The sequence below is a fragment of the Akebia trifoliata genome, chromosome 4 (assembly GCF_017979445.1).
Source record: "Akebia trifoliata isolate Shusen 1 chromosome 4, ASM1797944v1, whole genome shotgun sequence".
Classification (NCBI taxonomy): Eukaryota; Viridiplantae; Streptophyta; class Magnoliopsida; order Ranunculales; family Lardizabalaceae; genus Akebia; species Akebia trifoliata.
The window spans coordinates 11,572,622-11,592,489 of record NC_141378.1 but is presented as its reverse complement, the minus strand read 5'-3'; the positions used below and the strand labels follow the sequence as shown (position 1 = coordinate 11,592,489).

Genomic DNA, 19,868 nt, shown 5'->3' with positions numbered 1-19,868 from the left:
TCCAAAACTTTTAACCCCATAAAAAACAGTTTACAAAAAATGGACGGTCCACGATTTTTCAGCTTATAAACATGGGTTAGAAGTTTTGTGTAGAGATCATTCTCACCAAAAATCAGCTCATTCCAAAACTTCTAACTCATGTTTTGAAAAATGTTTTACCGAAAAATTTACTAAAAAGTTTGTCATTGAAGGCTACCCATATATATATATATATATAAAAAGAGTAATTTTAGGCATTAATTTCTCAGATTGTGACTTACGTGGCATGTGTTTGGGCTCCTGTAATAAATACAATAAGAGTGAAAACAGAGGATTTTAAGTCATACAGTTGCCAAGTTTACCAAGTTTTCCTTTACCACGTGCCACACACCATCTCCTCAGCTCATTGGACGCACGTTGTTAAGAGTTTCGCCGACACTCATCTGCGCGCAGAGAGAGCAAAAAATTTCAGTAATTTCGAAACAAAAACATGGCTTCGCTCTTACTCCATTCTCTATTCGCTTCTCTCAAGTTTCAAGGAAGGAAAAAAAGAAAAAAAGAAAAAAGAAAAAAAAAAGATAAAAACAAACAAACAGTACGTGTGAGTTTGTGACAGCCAGATTCAAACTGGCACATCACCTTCAACGCCCATCGCTTTCTTCTAAATTTTTAGAAACGAGAGAGAGAGAATTATAAATCTCTGGTGTTTGAAAGTTTCAGAACCGTCAGATTCTTTAATCCTTTTTTTTTTTTTTTGGATTGATTCCTCTCTCTGTAAAACCCTAGATCTGATCTGGATGTTGGAGATAAGCTAGGAACTTTGAAATTTGAAGAAGATCGTACTTTTGGTGGATAATTCAGACCAGAGACAACAAACAGAGATATCTGAGCTGTATTTGGAACTATAAATCTCATGTTTTGCAAGTTTCAGAATCGTCAGATTATTTCAAACTAATCTTCCATTCTCTTTTCCATTAAATTCTCGCTCTATCGAACCCTAGAGGCCTAGATCTGATCCAATTCTTGTTTAGGAATGGAAGGTGGTGATGTTGGAGCTAAGTTAGGAACTTTGAAATTGAAAGAAGATCGTAATGGTGGTGGACAATTCAGACCAGAGGCTTCAATCTTAAGCTCTGAAATCTCAGTTTCTTCACCCGTTACTCGACAGAAATCTGCGGCTGCTAAGCAGTTTATCGAGAATCATTACAAGAATTATCTGCAAGGTCTTCAAGATCGCAAAGAGAGGTATAATTGAAGAATTTGAAGTTTTGGTTTAGTTGACTAAGTGTTTGGATTGTATTTGAAACAATACGGCTGAAAGATTGTTTAGTTTTTAATTCCATATAAATTAATGTAGTTTCTATATTAATTTGGTTCAGACGTCGAGCACTTCAAAGGAGGGCACAAGAAGATCACATTTCAAATGAAGAAGAACAAGAGATGTTGAGGAAATTGGAGCGGAAAGAAACTGAATATATGCGGTTGCAGAGACATAAAGTTGGAATTGATGACTTTGAACCATTAACTTTGATCGGGAAAGGTGCATTTGGTGAGGTATGTGAGGGATTGATATATGATGGAGAATCCTAAGAGTTGTTTGCAATAGTTTGTTTTTGATAGAGTAATAAGTTATTCGTGTTTTCAAATTGGTAGATCAACACTTCATTGCTTGCATTAGAAAAGTTGGAAAGCATCAAGCTTTAGTTTGAATTCTTAACCTTTTGGGTTTGGAGACTTATGATTCAAAGGGTAAATATTAGGGAAAATGAACCCAAGGCAATGAACTAGAAATCATTAAAATAAGTAATTAATTGGAAGGTATAGTGATTATGAGGTATATATTTGATGTTGAGCAATGGCATGGGCTGTCAATGGATTGGGTGAAACCTGAAATTCGATCTGATAACTTAACGTAGGGTTGGGCCAAAGTTTCAAGATCAAATGAGAGTCTCATACCTATGGTATTAAATTTGACATATTTCCACTAAATTTTTTCATTTTAATAATGGTTGACATGGAATTCAATTGATGGTTTCTTTTCCATTACTGTTCATTTTACGAAATATTTTGTTGGACAATAATTTTTAAATGAAATAATCAAATCTCAGATGTAAAAATGCATGATTTTGGGGGGAAATATTTCGATAGATAGTACAAACTGACCGAAATATTCTTTTTTTGAAAAAATATTGATAAAATTTATAAAAATAACAAAATGATAATAGCTCTCAAAATTGAGAAATGACTTGTAAATGAAACATGTGTTCATTCATTGGTAGAAATGAATTGTGATTAGTTAGGCAATTATCATCTTATTTTAATGAGTTGTGATAATATGACGTTCCCGTCTGACACACGCCCCCCTATGCCTCTAGCACAGAACCATAGATCATTTGCTTTGGGATACATTAGAAAAAGATTTATGGTTATGCGTATCCTGAGGTAAATGATCTACGGTTCTGTGATGGGGGCATAGGAGAGCGTGTGTTAGAGGGGGGCGTCAGAAAATCATTACTCTATTTTAATATATTGTGAGCACATTATTAGCACATTACAATTGCCCATGTCTAATTAGTGGCATAATTAGTGATTTATTCATATATATGGGTCCCGTTCCCCACCCTAAGCTTTACCCTACACTTTAACAAACGTGTTTTGTCCTACATGGGTTAGAGGTTTTGGAATGGGCTGATTTTTGGTGAGGATGATCTCTATGGTGAGGAGATCATCCTCACCAAAAATCAGCTCATTCCAAAACTTCTAACCCCATCAAAAATGGTTTACAAAAAATGGACGGTCCACGATTTTTCAACTTGTAAACATGGGGTTAAAAATTTCGAAATGGGCTGATTTTTGGTGAGGGTGATCTTCTAATCATAGAGATAATCAGCCCATTCCAAAACTTCTAACCCATGTAGGACAAAACACGTTTGTTAAAGTGTAGGGTAAAGCTTAGGGTGTTGAACATTTCCCTATATATATATATATAAAACGAATATAGTAATATGTGAATGTAGTACATAATAGTTGGTCATTTAAGGAAGTGTTTACATACTAAGGTGTGATTGGTCAGTGTGGTTTTATCATTCTCATTTCCATATAGAATATGGTTGTTTTTTGTTATCAAATTCTTGGATACTTGTGTCAACAAGTAGCAGAACATCATTGATCTTATTTCCACAATCCGTATTTGTTTTTGATAAGTGGTTGTTTATTGTAGTTTGATAACTTGTTTCAATATTTCTGTCATTTCCTTGAAAATTGAATTGATTTCCACGTTTATTGAAATATTTTTTATTTTGAGTTTGATCAACATAGATTTCAAAACCAAAATTTAATTGCTTGACAATAGGTTATTGGATTGATTTTTGATCAACCATGCATTGATCCGATAATATATGAGAAATATACGTTATATCATATATTTTGTTTAAATATACGTTATATAATATATTTTGTTTAAATATATGATGTATATCTATAAGTTATATATGTTTTGTTTATTGAATTCGTTCCAATCCGGACCCAACCCAATTGTTATTTCATTAGATTTGGATCAAGGTGTTGAGATCTGAGAGAGAACCAATTTGATAAGGATCGGACTCAATATGTTATTAGGTTGGATCTGGACCATTTTTGACTTCATTGGATTGGTTCATGATTGATGCCAATAATTCTTTTAATGTTTCCTGATGGTAAAACTTTCTACTTATGTTCATTATTGTTACTTCTCCACCATGATTTAGACTTGAGCTACCGCACATCAAGAAGCAGCAATAATCTTCCACTAGTCAAGATGACCCTATTGTCCTATAGCATTGTTCTGTTATGTTTAAAGCTCCCTGTGCCATGTGAATTAGATTACAAAGTAGAGGGTTGGTTATTTCATTCATTAGGATGATGATTGTGTTTTTGAGACATTCTGTCCTGACATTGCACTTTTGCACTGTACAACAATCTCAGGTAAGGCTCTGCCGGTCTAAAAGCACGGGAGAAATATTTGCCATGAAGAAGTTGAAGAAATCAGAGATGCTTAATCGTGGACAGGTAATAATACTCTAGCTCCACTTATTAAAAAAAAAATACCCTAGCTCAGTATTAGTCCTCAAAAGTATGATTCCAAATAGGGAAAATTACGTAAAGGACTATGATGGAGGGATTTCTTTCTAAATAGTCCTTGAATTTCGGGCGGTAGCTTGATAGTCCATTTAGTAAACTTTTTATTTCTTAGTGGTCCCTCATTATTGTCGAGTTCACCGCTTTTTATTTATTGTCGATCTCACCACTTCTTATTGCCGAGTTCGACATTTTTTTATTGTTGAACTCAACAATTTAAAAAAAATGTCAAACTCAACAATTAAAATTGGCGAACTCGACGCTAGTAAAACCCACCCGTTTTTTATTTTCAAGTTTTTCCTACTAAAATACATGGAAAGATTAATTGAAAACTTAACATAATGACTTGTCTAGATGATTTCAAACAAAAAGTGTTGACAACCATTTACCCAGACCGATATGATAGGGAAGGCGCAACTATGAATATAAGAGGGTCACGGGTCGAACTGGGGCACGATACTTGAGCACGCGATACCTGATAGCGGAGGCAGATAACACAACACTCAACAAAAAGAATCATCCTTGATTTATTTTCTTCCAAAAACGAAGCAAAAAAATCGAAAAAACCTAGTTTTTTTACATACATCTCCAAAATGGTTGAAAAAAATCCTTGAAAATTGCTTCTTCTTCCTTCTTAAATCTTACATGTCAGAATGGAATCTCCAAAACTTGATTGGGATGCTGAAAATCCAAAATTTTTAGATGAAAATGGTGAGTTCGAACGGTTAGGGCACATTCGGTGTTTCAATTGTGAGAAATGTGGTGGGGAGTGAGGTCCATGGACTGATTAGAAAAAAAAAAGTTCTACAAAATGGACTATTAATAGAAGCCCTAAAAATTAGGGACTAATTAGAAAGAAATCCCTCTGCCAGGGTCCTTTAAGTAATTTTCCCTTCCAAATACCTATAAAAAAAAGTACGATTCCAATTACATAATTCAATTGGAAACCATGTCAATGTGGTTGGACACTTCTGAAAGATTTCTTAATCCTATGGTATCCAAAAACGTTTTAATGTCCCATAAGTTGATGTTTATTCTGTAGTTGGTCTGGCGGTTCAGATTCTAGAACAACTGCATTCTTTCTGCTCTAAGGTCCTATTGAGATTCCATGATTAAGATTGCAATAGGTTTGTGATCTGATTTGGAGGAGAAATCAATCCAGCATTGGGCAGACGAGGATGTAGGTCTCCTTGTCCTCTTTCCAATAATACCCATCAATAATCTCAATCAGAGTTTGTTTGACAAAGTCATGGCCTGTTTAGTGTGAATGCCTACATCATGAACTATCAGCATCAATAATCTCAACTGCATTCCAAGAAATCTAACTTTTCTTGAGATGTTGAAAGTGTTGAATGTTTCCTGTGACTTTATTCCACAAGCTTAGGACAAGCAAGAATCAGTCCTATAAACACCAAACTTCATATTGCACATGAAGTTAGAGCTTTTATTCTTTTTGTTTTTCCCTATTAGTGGCTAATTTTTTTCTCACTAGGATTATGGAAATCATATACTATAATAAATTTCATTTGGTTGAGATTGATTGTATGTGTCCCATATTTCAGGTTGAGCATGTTAGATCTGAGAGAAACTTGCTTGCTGAGGTTGATAGCCGGTGTATTGTTAAACTTTTCTATTCATTCCAAGATTCTGATTTCTTGTATCTTATCATGGAGTATTTACCTGGTGGGGACTTAATGACTCTTTTGATGAGAGTGGAGGTTCTTTCTGAAGATGTTTCACGATTTTACATGGCAGAGAGCATTCTAGCTATTCATTCTATTCACCAGTATAACTATGTTCACAGGTACTGTGCTGCTAGTGATTTGGATACGTGAAGTTTCTCAGCTTTCATATTTTTTTCTTGTCTATAATTGCCAACTGTTTTTGGATACCTAATTGAGCTCTTAAAAAAACTGCCCTCGTTAAAGAAATTCCAATTGAAGAACCAGAAAAATTGAAGAATGAAGTTTAGGTATAGGAAATAACCTTTACCAATTGTGCATTAGTCTAAAGTTCCAATAACTGAATCTCAATTGTCTGTGATTTACTATCTACAAAGAGGAGGTTGAGCAGACCTACCCAAAAAACCAAAAACAAACTACAGGCAGTAGAAAAAATAAATAAATGTGAGAAACGCCACTTGAACTAGCTTCCACTATATACAAAGTCCTAAAAAATAAGTCCCCTAAATTCTTTGAAGAGTTTACACCAAAAGAAAACGATGCCTGAAATATTGATGATGTCTTCGTGAATTGGATGCTCCATCCTGTCAAAGATCTTCATGTACTTCTCTTTCCAAACCCTCAAAAAATCGCACACCGGGTTTAATATCCACAAAATTCTCTTTTTATAATTGAAAGCCATTGTGTGGCAGTTTTGAAAGAGAACTAACATAGAGTGAGGAAGAGTCCAATTAATGTATAGGAGACAGAGATGAGACTAATTTTTTTTTTTTGATAAGTACAAGTTTCATTAAAAAAGAAGGCAAATACAACTGTCGGTCGAAATGAGACGAAAATGCTGTGAATAAGGAGTTGATTGAGGATTCACCACTAGCTTTGCCAAGGAAGCAAAAAATAAACTACGATAATGCTCTGTGAAATAAGATGACCGACAATCCAAAGCTTATCTATGGAGGCCATCCAAATGAAAAAGGCCACATTGGAGAGGATTTGGCATCCCTAGATGATGGAGGCCAAGGGGAAAGGATTGATAAAAAGATCTAACTGAGAAGATCACATGTTAATTTCTCTTTGAAATTTGGATGTTTTTTATCATGGGAAATATTGGGGGTGTTAGACATGCTTTTAAGAAGACTAGCTAAATAATTGCTCTCTTAAATTATTTATCTCCAAATCATTGAAATTTCTCCTAAAATGAAAGTCCCAATTTTTTTTATCTTTCGCCCAAACCATGATGTTCTTAATCCGCATATATATATATATATATATATATATATATATATTATATATATATATATATAATATATATATATATATTTTTTTTTTTTTTTTTGCCTTTTAAATTTCAGATGAGATTGGATGCAAATCAACAAACTATACTCTTAAGTGTCATTCATCACAACAAGAATCATCACTAAAAAGAAACCTATTGCCTTAGCCTGTTTTGAAAGCCACCTTTTTCCTGAACTCAAACATGGCAATTTGGATACCCCTTTCACACTCCATCCATGGTCGGAGGGATTGGCACCTGTTTCCCAGTCTCAGACAATTTTAATAAAGCAGAATATCTATCCAAACTCTTCCAATTTGCACGACACTCATTCTTCACCTCAATGGAGACCAGTAAACTTCAGATGAACTTGATGAGGAAGATGATCTGGTCGTTTGAGAGAAACAAAGCACTACGTGATAGAGGGGAACAGTTATGGAACAAGAATAATGGAAAGAAAGTAGTGGTTAACGCCTATGATAGACAAGAGCTTGAAACTATTGATGAAAAAGGAATCAAATTTAAACAGAGTAAGCAAATCCCTTCCCTTCAGAAATCACGAGAATACAGCGGAGATACTATCATGTTAAGGGATTTAGGCTACCTGAGAAAGGTAGAATCAGCTATCCTGTATCTCTGCTCAGGTTGAACTTGGGAAATGTTGAAACCTAACCATATTAGATTTTCCTCATATAATAACAATTATGTACACACTACTAAGTTATATGACCTAATTTGATCAACTTACTGACTGAAAATTCTCTTACCATTGAAAAAAACATCTCTTAATTAAAAGAAATAATTTATGACCTTAGAAACATTTTTCCTCCTCCAATCTAGAAAAATAGTACTGCTGTTTACTTAGGATGACATCAGTACTCCAGGGTTAGGAATCATTTCATATTCTAATTTATTCAATCAGATGTTTTTCTATGCTATGATACCCCCTGTGATTAACTTTGTGGAGTCTGTTTGACCTCGATATGATTTGGTTTGGGCGACTGGGAAAATGTAGAAAACCGTGCATTTGTAGCTTCACATTCAAGTTTGAGCTGTGGCCTGATCAAAATTGACGAAATTTTTTCAGTTGAATTCAAATGCACTCTTACCCTGAGGTGCTTCTACCTGCAGGGACATAAAACCGGACAACTTATTATTGGACAAAAATGGCCATGTGAAACTCTCAGACTTTGGCTTGTGTAAGCCTCTCGATTATAAATGTTCGACAGTTTTGTTGGAAAACGAAGTCTTCACCATTCAAGAATCAACAACTGAAATGGAAGGGAATTCTGAGTGTGATAGTGTCCCCTGGTTGATGCCAAAAGAACATATACAGCATTGGAAACGCAATCGTCGTGTATTGGTAACATTTTTATTCTTCATTCGCTTTTGTTTCTCAGTTGCAAGTATGTCAAGTAACGGCTTTCTGTTTTCTGGAGGAAATATAAGTATCTATTAATTTAATATTCACAATAGTCATGCTTATTAGAACAATTTATTCAATTAAAATCACTGTGTGGTTCTTTCTTCAGGCATATTCTACTGTTGGAACTCTTGATTATATGGCACCCGAAGTGCTGCTAAAGAAAGGTTATGGAATTGAATGTGACTGGTGAGCCACTTTCAATCTTTTATCTTTTCTAACATTACTCAATCAAAGAGTTATTATTATTATGCAGAATTTGATGCTTTACTCACACACTGCCTGTTTTGTTTTGTTTATTGTAACATGATCCTAATTTTTTTTTTCTTGGTACATACAAGTGCAACATTGTCATACATCAATTTTTTCTAGGTGATATGATAAGGAGAAACTGTGAGTTTCTATGTTGGCCAATATAAAATCCCTTCAACCTCCAATATGAACTAGTCATGGAAGCAATCTTGATGGGATATTGAATTACACAAGGTTTTCATGACACTAGATTGAACCATCAGTATATTGAAATTTATGGAGAATTGCCCTCCTTAATTTCCATGAAGGAGAGCAATTTTAAATATTTCATTTTTTTCTTCTGATAATTGCATTACTTTGGTACCTATCTCTTACTTTAAATATCGTTTGATACATTTCCTGTATATTTAGCATCATGTGATGGCTATAGCTATTTCAGTTATGTTATTGAACTTAGTGAGAGTCGTATTTGCTTCTCATTGTAGAGGAATCCTTGTCAAACCCTTGGAGACCTAAGAATCACAGGCCTCATTAGTTGATACTATATGGATGCAATAGATTTAATAAATATTAAGTATTAATAACACAAGGAGAACTATCAGTCCCTGATTGACTTCATCAACTAGGACAGCTCCTACAGCATTAATGTAAGACTGCATGCATCTATTTATCAAACATACTCATTTCTTCTAGATACTATTCTACATTTAGTTTGTCTGGAAGAATGCTTTGTATTACAACTTAGTGGTGTTTCTTTCATTGTATTTGGGTCTACTATCCACGAGAAACATGTTTCATAAATTGTCAGTTGAACTGGATTGTTTGAAGCTTGTATAAGTGTTTGTCACGTAATAGATTAAGAAAAATTGATTTCATTGCCCATGTCATTCTGATTTATCTTCTTAGAGATGTGATTAATGATATCTTCATTTGTGCTAAAAATAGTATGACCTATTTGGAATTCGTAAATGACTTTTCTTACAAGTCAGATGCTCCACAAGCAACAAATATGAAATTGGTCATGAACTAAATGTGATCCTATTCATGTCTATATGGATATTCCCATTAAGATTGTCCATCATTTTCTGTGCCTGCAGGTGGTCTTTGGGAGCAATTATGTATGAGATGCTCATTGGATATCCTCCCTTTTGTTCTGAGGATCCAAGGATTACTTGCCGGAAGGTAATTTCATTTTTATAATCGGAACATTCTTTGTGTATTTCGGCTGAGTTATGCCTTGTCCATTGACTCCCCACAGACATGCCAAACGGATTGAATATTTCTGTCGTATATCAGATAATTAACTGGAAAACATGCTTGAAATTCCCTGAGGAACCTAAAATATCAGATGATGCTAAGGATCTGATTTGTCATTTGCTTTGTGGCGTTGAAACAAGGCTTGGGACCAGAGGAGTGGATGAAATAAAGGTGAGCTGTTTGGTAAATAATTGTATTGCTTATTTGTTTTAGAAGGAAATTCATACATTTCTACGCTATTAAAACTCGATACTTCAAAAATCAAAATGCTCAGTGTAGCCTTGCCCATGTAAAATTATCTTGCCACTTGGTTTTGGTTTTTTGCATGGATACTTGTATCATACAGCCCCCCTCCCCCATCCCTTTCCTTTGTTTTTTTTTATCTTACAATTGGTTATTTCTTAAGGTCCTGCTTGGTATGAACCAAATCATTTGCAAATGCAAATGATTTGTTGGAATCTAATTTACATATGCTTGGTTACATTCTGAAAATTTTTTTCATTGCAAATTATTTGCATGAACCTCTTAAGCCCTTCATAAATTTCAGTAAATAGTTTGCAGCCCATAAAGTGCTGCAAATCATTTGCATTACCAATGATTTGCATGGTACCAAGCAGGGCCTAAGTTACAAATTTTCATTTGTTGAGTCAACAGAATTTATCTCCTTTGATAAATGCAAGATTATATTAAAACAATGGGGAAGCATACAAGTTGGTTGAGGATACCAAGCAAGAATGCTAGGAAAGCTACAGAAGTTAAAACAAAGAAGTGTCAACAAAAGTATATAAGTATTATATTGTAACAAATCTTACTTTAAATATTATTGTAGCATTTGAAGTTTCATTACATTTGGCATGATGTAAATACTATAAGGTGATACTTAGCTCTGAAACTGAAAATATTGAATGGCATGCACATATTGAATGAGATCCCTATATCCCAATCTGTTCCTTGGATTTTGGATACTACAGTTGTATTCTCATTCTCCCCCAACAATTCTATACATTATCCGTATCTGGGCATCTTCATTGCTAGGTCATTTGTATTTATTATGAGACAGCAATTGTTTGACCATAACATTAGTAACACCATGCATTATCTCTGTCTTCCATTATGTATTACTTAGCTATTAATTTTTATTAGGTTCTTATATTTACTGTTAACATAAGAAAATGTTCTCTTACTATTTCATAACTTGTCACCTCAAGTAGTATTCATTGAAGGCCATATGCTCTAGAACATCCTTTTCTACCAGAGCTGCAACTCGGTTTTAGCAATAAGCCAGTCATTTTACTGTCATTCAAGACATTTAGTGTATTTTTTCAGGCACATCCATGGTTTAGAGGCATTGCATGGGAAAAACTGTATGAGATAGAAGCTCCCTACAAGCCTACTGTTAGTGGAGAATTGGATACTCAAAATTTCGAAAAGTTTGAAGAAGTGAGTTCTAGATTATCAACTAACTGCAGCATGCCTTTTTAAACTATATTCTCAATGTTTCACATATTTGTTGGAAATATACTACATTGTTAGGGAACACTTAATTAGCTTGTTTTATAGATTACTTTCATGCATACTTTAACTGAATATATGTGCTGAGAATTGATGAAATGCGTAATATGCTTAATAATTTAAACATCACCCTCATCCATATCAGCTATCGAATGTTCACCTTGTCATAAAATTTTAAAACTGGTTCTTGCATCCACTTACCATACAGCTCAACATCTTCATGCCTACAATTAACTTATTTAAAGCACTGGTTCCATGAATGGATTCCATCTCATTTTGCTACCCCCCCCCAACACACACACACAAAATAACGTTAAATGCCTGGAAATATGGTTGAGCTGCCTTGCCTCACATCAAACCGGTTATCACCTATCTTTACCTACCACATGGAACTCAATTGCGTAAACTCGCATGCATCAAATGATATTGATATACGATCCGTTCCATTCATTCTCTACTAACACCAATCCTAATGGAGGCTCTTAGGCTTGGTTCGTTTGTTTCTGATACAATTTCTTCTATATATCTAGCGGCTTCAATTCAGTTCGATATTTAAGAATTTGATTAAAAAATTTGGACAAAAAAATGAAGAATGGAAAAAAATACAATATTGGAATAGTTCAAGTGCAATTTGATTCACATTCGGAAAATCGGTTATAAAATTCAGATACATATATAAATGCATAAGTAAGATTACCTTCTATAAACACCCAACCATTAAAAATAATTTGTTTTAATAGAACCGATATAGTTGTTCATGCACTTACATATATTAAAAAAGGACTTCAAAATCATTTACAAAACAAATAAAAAATTCTAAAAATTAAATTCAAGACCGAATACCAAAACATTTGGAACTCTGCTCAATGAGCACTGAAAAATCAAATCAGGACTAGAAATAGAGTCACATAAAGATAGACCTTAGATCGGCAATTCCGAAAGTCCCATGTACCATTCCAGCTCAAATGTAGACCATCCTACTGGATGGGTCATTTCTCTTAGCATATGAATTAGAAAACTCTATCAATGTATAGAGAAATGTAAACTAATTACTACACGGTTCATCATCACAATTATCCAGTGACGATATTGTATTTGGGAAAACGGACAAAATTGACAAATCTTTTAATAATGGAGAGAGGACAAGGACCGCAGTCGGTGGGGGGCAACTAGACTGTTTAAGAATGAATGACTGCAAGAAGATTGATGAGTGCCATGAGACCGTGTTTTTTTGTTTTTGTTTTTAAATATCCGTTCAGTTAGCGACTTAGAGTAGTATTTGATAGGGTTCATTTGTTCATATTTTCTGTGAATCATTGAATTGAATGGCTGAATTGTACATTTTCTTGTGAATTGGATGAACGACATAGTAAATGATAGTGCATATGATTTCCAAGAAAATGTCCTCATATCAAACTTAAAGATCATCCAAGAACAATATATTACCATACATGGGTGCAAGTACAGCATATTTAGAACTATTTACATGTACTCCTCTAAATAGATAAGAGCCTGCTTATTTCATTTCTTTATTGCTTAGTAAATATTCGAATAATTCCTGTATTGTAAGAATAAAAATAAGAAAACATCCGATTCAGCCATCCAATTCTTGTGAATTGGATGAACGACAAATGACTACAAGAGGATTGATGAATGCCATGGAATCATTGGATTTTTGTGTGAAATATTTGTTCAATTAGTTCAGTACATGAATTCTTTGTGTACTATCGATTGGATTCGTTAGTTCATGATTTTTCAAGAACATTGAATGGGGTGGCTGAATCGGATGTTTTATTATTCGAATATTTACAAAGCAATAAAGAAATGAAATAAGCAGGCTCTTATCTATTTAGAGGAGTACATGTAAAAAGTTCTAAATATGCTGTACTCGCACCCATGTATGGTAATATATTGTTATTGGATGATTCTTTAAGTTTGATATGAGGACATTTTCTAGGAAATCATATGCACTATCATTTACTATGTCTTTGAATTGATAATAATATGGATAGCTTTTTTATGTTATCAATCGAGAAGAAATATTACACATTGCTTGTTCCATGATCCATTTCTTTATCATGTGTTGCGTGTTTTTTTTTTTTTTGCCATTTTCTTTCTTACTATAAGAAGATTTTATGTTCGGTATTTTGTTCTTTTGTTTTTTTTATGGGGTCTAATTTATAAGCTTTTGCTCTTTGATAGGTAGAAGGTCCACCATCAGAACTACCAAGAGTGGGACCTTGGCGCAAGGTACTTATAACTAATTTTCTTGGTCTACTTTTAATAGCTGCAACATTATTTGAAAATAGCTGAAGTTGATTATCAAATTTCTCTAGAACTTAATACACAGATCATACACATTACTCTTTCTTCTACCAAAGGCAAGGACCTATTTAGTAGAAGATGAACTTATAAATTCTTTTTGTTAGAGGGCTACACGTTTTTATTCTGCTAAAACATAAGAATCTCTATTTGATAAATAAGGGTCTAAGGTCGACTAAGAACTTTCCAATTTATGATCATATTGGAAGGCGTGTTTCTTTGTGGTTTACTTGGATCTTTACCGCTCTGGCCCCACCCATGATGGAGTGCCTGGAAGAAGAGACTGTAGGAGCTCTTGTTTTGACATCTTCGACTTTTGGGTTATCTTGTCTTAACGTTGTTATGATGCATTTTCTTGATCGGGACAGACTAAGTTGAACGAAAAGAGTTGTACAGTGTATCAAATCTTTAAAATTGACTCTTTTTTAGTTTTTGTGTGTGTGCAACAGATATAGGATACTCTTTTAATTCTCGTCTTAAACACATCATTGTTTTCACACAAGATTGACTATAGATATGATTCTTTCAGTTGTTAAATTTTTTTTTCTTATTATACATGAGGTATGAATTTCAAACAATTTTTCTTGTTGAATTTGCAGATGTTGACATCAAAAGATTCCAATTTCATAGGATATACTTTCAAGAAATCGGATATGTTAAAATCGCTTGGAGATTCAGGTATTAATATTTTAGCTTTTAGCTGTTTTGTGTGTATTATGGATATTATCCTTCAACAGATTTGCTCGTCTCTAGTGCTCAATCTATTTGTAGCACATGTTTCTATATTTTTTCTATTATCATTTCCCACTTTCTTTATCTTAATATGAATTTTAATTGATTGTCTTGACATATTTTTCACTGTGATGAAACGCAATGCCAACTTCCCAGAAAATCGATACCCTCACTTCAAAATTCTTCCTTTTGATACCCTATAATATTACATTACACTTTGTTTTTGTTGTATCCTATTTTTGTAAAATTTTAAAACTACATGATAATATTGGTTTACTATACTTATCAATGATAAAATATTGGTTTACTATAATGGTGCACATTCTTCTTGATCAGAGATGTCAAAATTGGTGATGTAACCATCCAGACCATTGAAAATCAGGCCACCTCCCAAAATCTGTCTAAAACTCTGCCAACTTGAAACTGTTTAGTCCTAATGATTTCCAGTTTCTTTCTGTAAGCGTCAAAGTTTTCTGAATCTTGTGAGAATTGTTTTGATCAATTTTTTTATAACTTTAATATGTTTATTTAAATGTGAAAGAAAAGGAAGATCTAAGTACCGAGAGGAAAATGGAGCTTGAATATGTTGCGGAGCTTGAATACGTTGTATTCTCCATGCACCCACCATTTGTTAGCAGTGTCATTACCACGCATCATTTACGACCGGGCATGTCAGTCGAATCTGTAGTAAGCTATTAGAATCTCATTCTTTTCTTTCCTTCCTCTTTCTTGGCCATCGACAACCCTAAGAACCATAGGGGCACCAATCGAGGCAGTGGCCTTAGTTTCTCTAACAAAATAGCCAAAGTTCGTTTCAATTTTGTGATCCTAATTCTACAATAGTTTAAATGTCCTATGATCCTCGAATGATTAGTGTTCTGTTTACTTTTAAGGTCCCTATGTGATCTTCCTCCAGCAATTTCTGAAAATAACCCCTAACCTTTCTCTCTTGTCCTTGTCCCTGATGAAGGGTTTTTGGTTTTCTCTCATAATGCATTTTACTTGATCTAAATCATTGCAACTAATACATTTTCTCACTTACTATTTTCTTTGCGTCCATTTCAACACCATATTTTTCAAAGTTCTCTTCTACTAATTTGTTGCTAAGTCTTGAATTATAATCTCTTTTCCTGAATAAACTTTTGTATACATCTTCACTCTAATGCCAATTTTATTTTTGTTTGCGAATTTTTTCCCTTTTCTCTTTAGATTTGCCAAGAACTTCTTTTGCTACTCCTTTTCACACAACTTGACATTTCTTCCTACATCACTTTAGCTTTTGTGTCTAAATTCCGTTTTCCTTCCTGCATCAAATTTCCCCAAGGGACACTTCGTTTTCTCCTTTTACGTTTTTCCTTCTAATTCTTGGGCAGCATTTATTTTCCGTCCTCTTCCTCCACTTAATTCACATCCAAGACCCTAAAAATCCTGGGATAACCTTATAATCTTTGCATGTTGGAACACTTTTTTTCCTTTTTCAGAAGAAAAGGATCCATTTGGCTTTCTCTTGTTTCACTTCTAAAATGAACTAAAATGATACTTATCCAAAAAAAAAAAAAAAAAAAAAAAAAAAAAAAAATTTAAAAATTGCGAAGAGGTGATTTTAGTGAATGGTAACTTAAATACGTGGCAGTCCATGAGTTATTGTGTCTGGCACCCATGTTTGGTCCTGGATTCTATTTTTTTATTATGTAGTATTCCTTTCTTTTCATTAAAGTACTACTGAACTGAGTTTTAACTACAGATAAGTCAATGTATATGTATTTTTTACTCATTATTCATCTTCTTTTGTGTTTACCCTTTGAGAATTAGTCAAACTGTGTAAATAGTCAATCCTTCTGAATTGAATGTATGGACAATGACTCTGTTTTCAATCCATCTTGCTAACAATAAGGCATAAACTCATTAATTTTCATGAGGTTTGCAGGTACGGCCATGAGACCAAAGGGTACTTCAAAGATGCCATCCCTTATTTCCTTGTTTGGTATACTTCAAATTTCTTGAAGCTATTTTTTACAATCAAATGTGGAAGTTGAATTATAACTAAATGTTAAGATAATGATAGCCTATGACATAGTTTATAAAAGCAGTATAAAGAGTGTCACTGTAGATCATTCATAGATTAATGGACCTTTGGTATGTATCGGTCACGGACACCTGTACCATGTGTTGGTCATGCCAAATAGTGCCATGTAGCAATTTTTTTTTCCTCAGTCCTACTGAACCCATGAATGTTTGGCTCACTCCTTGGTGGACCCAAACACCTAAAACCCGCCTTCATGAATCTTTTTAATTTTTTTGATAAACTAAAGATTTTGTTAAAAGAAAACAGAGAAAGATAGAAACATAGAAACAGGAGGGAGTTCGAGATGACCATCGTAACATGAATCTTGATACTTTGTTGACATTTGATATAACATCAAACATGGTTTTAGATGGAATCGACTTAGAGGAATGCTCATCTCTAATTACATGGTTTTAGTAATTAGTAGGTTGCCGGTTTTGTACTCAAGTCGTCGTGGCATCAATACTCGTAGTCTTTAACCAACTTAGCAAGCTGGCACCTTAGCGTAGAGTGCCCTGGCCATCTTGGAATGTTTAGTTTTGGCAAAGACCGGAACAAAACATTCAATGTTTCAGAATGTCTTGGAAATCAATCTCAGATCAAGAAATTGCCTCAAAACAATCAAGACTTTAAACTCCTGAGCTGCTTTGTTTAATTCTTTTGTTGATCTTGTTCTCTAGATTGTTTCAAATATTTTTTACAATTCAAATGGTAATAGCAGCTGGTAGGCAGGATTTTAATACTGTACTGGATTTCTTTGTGTTAACAGGCCAAGTTGATATTCAAGAAAGTGTAAATCAGGATGGTGAAAACAAGCAATGTAACTGAATTTCGACTTCATCTGTTTTCCTTCGTGTCGGAATTGGTACGTACAATTCCTTCATATAATCAATTTGCAAAGGCTATTGTATCAACTTTGTCGTCGTTTTCAATTGTTTTACAAGATTTTGAATAAAAGGGTCTTCAAATATCTTACATATGTAAATGCCAGTGTAGGAAGACGATTGGCATTATATTCCTTGGAAATTTTTGTTTAGAATTTTAATGGAAGGAGGTTTGTAAATTTTGATTTGAGTTTTCTTTAATATAGATGCGTTTTTAGTTTTATATAAAAATGTATGATTTTCATTTACCACATGTTTCCATTCTTGGTCCATGTATGTTGTCTTGAGATTTGTTTCTATAATCACAAACTTTGATTATGGATCATTATATCTTTACTATTATAATGAGAGAAGGCGGAGTCGAAGTGGCTCGACACCAAAATTTGAGTGGTCATAAATGCCCCCACTTTGATATTAAACTTACTAAGGTAGATTAGAACATCTTCATGGTCCGGCGTTGTCGGTGTGCTCATTCTGGATTTGTTTGTACCGCCCAGAAGGGCACGAGAGAGAAAAGGGATCCAAGACCACGATAAAGAACTATTGCTTTATATACGTTATGTATTGCAGAAGCGCCCCAAGCAGGTAGGCCTTCTTCTCTAGAGGCAAGATAAGCCATTGAAGCGAAAGAGTTGTGATAATATGACGCACCCCCCCCCCCCCCTCTGATACACACCCTCGTACACCCCCATCACAGAATCGTAGATCGTTTGCCTTGAGATACACAAGAAAAGATTTGTAGTTATGCATATCCTGATGCAAATGATCTATGGTTCTGTGATGCAGTGTAGTGGGGCGTGTATTAGAGGGGGCGTTAGAAAATTATTACACTTAAAACTTAATATAATCAATGTCATTTTGATGAAAGATAATAGCAATCCACACCCCTATGGCCCACAACCACGTTACTTATTTTCATCTTTACAAAATATATTCTTTTTACTATGCAATTTTTAAAAGCCCTTTAATCAATATTTTAAATTACAAATAAACTCTTTTGATGCATGTGTGGTTGAACATGCCAACTTCTAGTATGTAAGTAATAAAATTCAACGGTGGATGTCACTCTCTGTCTCAGGATTTATTTCCTACAAAGAATGTAATTTCGGAGGACTTTTACTAAAAGTTCAAGACTATTCCTAATTTTATTATCTTTTCTGTTCTATGCCTTTCTAATAATACTTTTCAACATAAGACATTATGTCTAACGATGCTTCTCCAACTTCATTGCTTTTCCTCTTCTCACCTTTTTTCAATATTACCCCTCCACTTTATTGGTTTTCCTCTTCTCCCCCCTTCTCTTTCTAATAATGTCTCTCAAATTTATTCTCTTTCACCCATTGATCCACTCTAGCTTACATAATAAAAGAGTTGTGATTTTCGGACGTTCCTTCTGAAACATGCCCTCATACTCTCCCTTGACATGGCATGGGTTAGAACCATATATATTTTTCTCGGGATACACAATTGTATATGCCTATGCGTTAGAGGGGGGCGTCATAAAATTATTATTCATAATAAAACACAATGATGAGTCCTATTCTTTTTGTCTTTTTTCAAGAAGTCCACGACTTTATTGTCTTTCCTTTTCTCCATCATTTCTTAATAATATCCCTTCAACTTTGTTATTTTTTCTCTTTTACATCGTTAACCCCAAACATTTGTTACTAATATCACTCCAACTTTATTATTTTTTCTCTTTTACCCACTTTATTTCAAAGTGGACGCCCTTGCTGTATGCAGGGGTAAACTCTATTCTATATAATGAAATACAATGGTGGATCCCTCTCTTTATATCCTACAAATTATAACTGTTACAATTTTGTGGGTATATAAGACAAAAAGTAGGGTCCACACAACTCTTTTTTATTGTCTTTCATCTGATCTTCCTTTCAATGTTATTATTTTTCCTTTCACCTTTTTTAATAACACCTCTCTAACTTTGCTATCTTTCCTCTCTTACCCCTTTTAACCTTAAAGAGGATGTTTGTGCCATTGACACAGACAAATTCTAATTTATATAATAAAACACAATAGTGGACTTTACTCATTTGTCTAAATTGTTATACCCTCACAAATTTGACTTCCCCTCTTAGTATTTTCTCTTATTCTACTTTCTAAGGATACCCTCAACTTTGTTGCTTTTCCTCTTCTACTCTTTTTTCTTGAATTCATCTTCAATTTTATTATCTTTTCTCTTTTACACTCTTAAACCCTAAACAAGATACCTTTGATCAAACAATAACACCCTATCCTCTTTATCCCCACCCCACCCACACACAAAAAAAAAAAAAGAAAAAAAGAAAAAAAGAAAGAGGGATTAAGATTTAATTTAACTACAAATAATGAGGATAATTTTTTTTTGTCTTATATT

The 19,868-nt window shown here is 33.9% G+C and overlaps 1 protein-coding gene across 1 annotated transcript; it reads left to right on the top strand.

The window, feature by feature from the left end:
* The first annotated feature begins 498 nt into the window (after window positions 1-498).
* LOC147403783 (Protein kinase family protein) lies at window positions 499-17,673 on the top strand. The gene is made up of 13 exons (XM_086439519.1): window positions 499-1,224; window positions 1,359-1,533; window positions 3,943-4,026; window positions 5,658-5,899; window positions 8,179-8,410; window positions 8,580-8,659; window positions 9,820-9,904; window positions 10,019-10,150; window positions 11,306-11,419; window positions 13,694-13,741; window positions 14,413-14,491; window positions 16,473-16,529; window positions 17,380-17,673. Exons 1-13 carry the CDS (start codon window positions 1,013-1,015, stop codon window positions 17,436-17,438), a joined length of 1,599 nt encoding a protein of 532 aa, XP_086295645.1. The 5' UTR covers window positions 499-1,012; the 3' UTR covers window positions 17,439-17,673.
* Window positions 17,674-19,868: the final 2,195 nt, after the last annotated feature.

Coding starts and splice junctions, on each gene's coding strand:
- LOC147403783 (XM_086439519.1), top strand. CDS start 1,013: ATGGAAGGTGGTGATGTTGGAGCTAAGTTAGGAACTTTGAAATTGAAA. Junction 1,225..1,358: donor CTTCAAGATCGCAAAGAGAG/GTATAATTGAAG, acceptor AATTTGGTTCAG/ACGTCGAGCACTTCAAAGGA. Junction 10,151..11,305: donor GAGGAGTGGATGAAATAAAG/GTGAGCTGTTTG, acceptor GTATTTTTTCAG/GCACATCCATGGTTTAGAGG.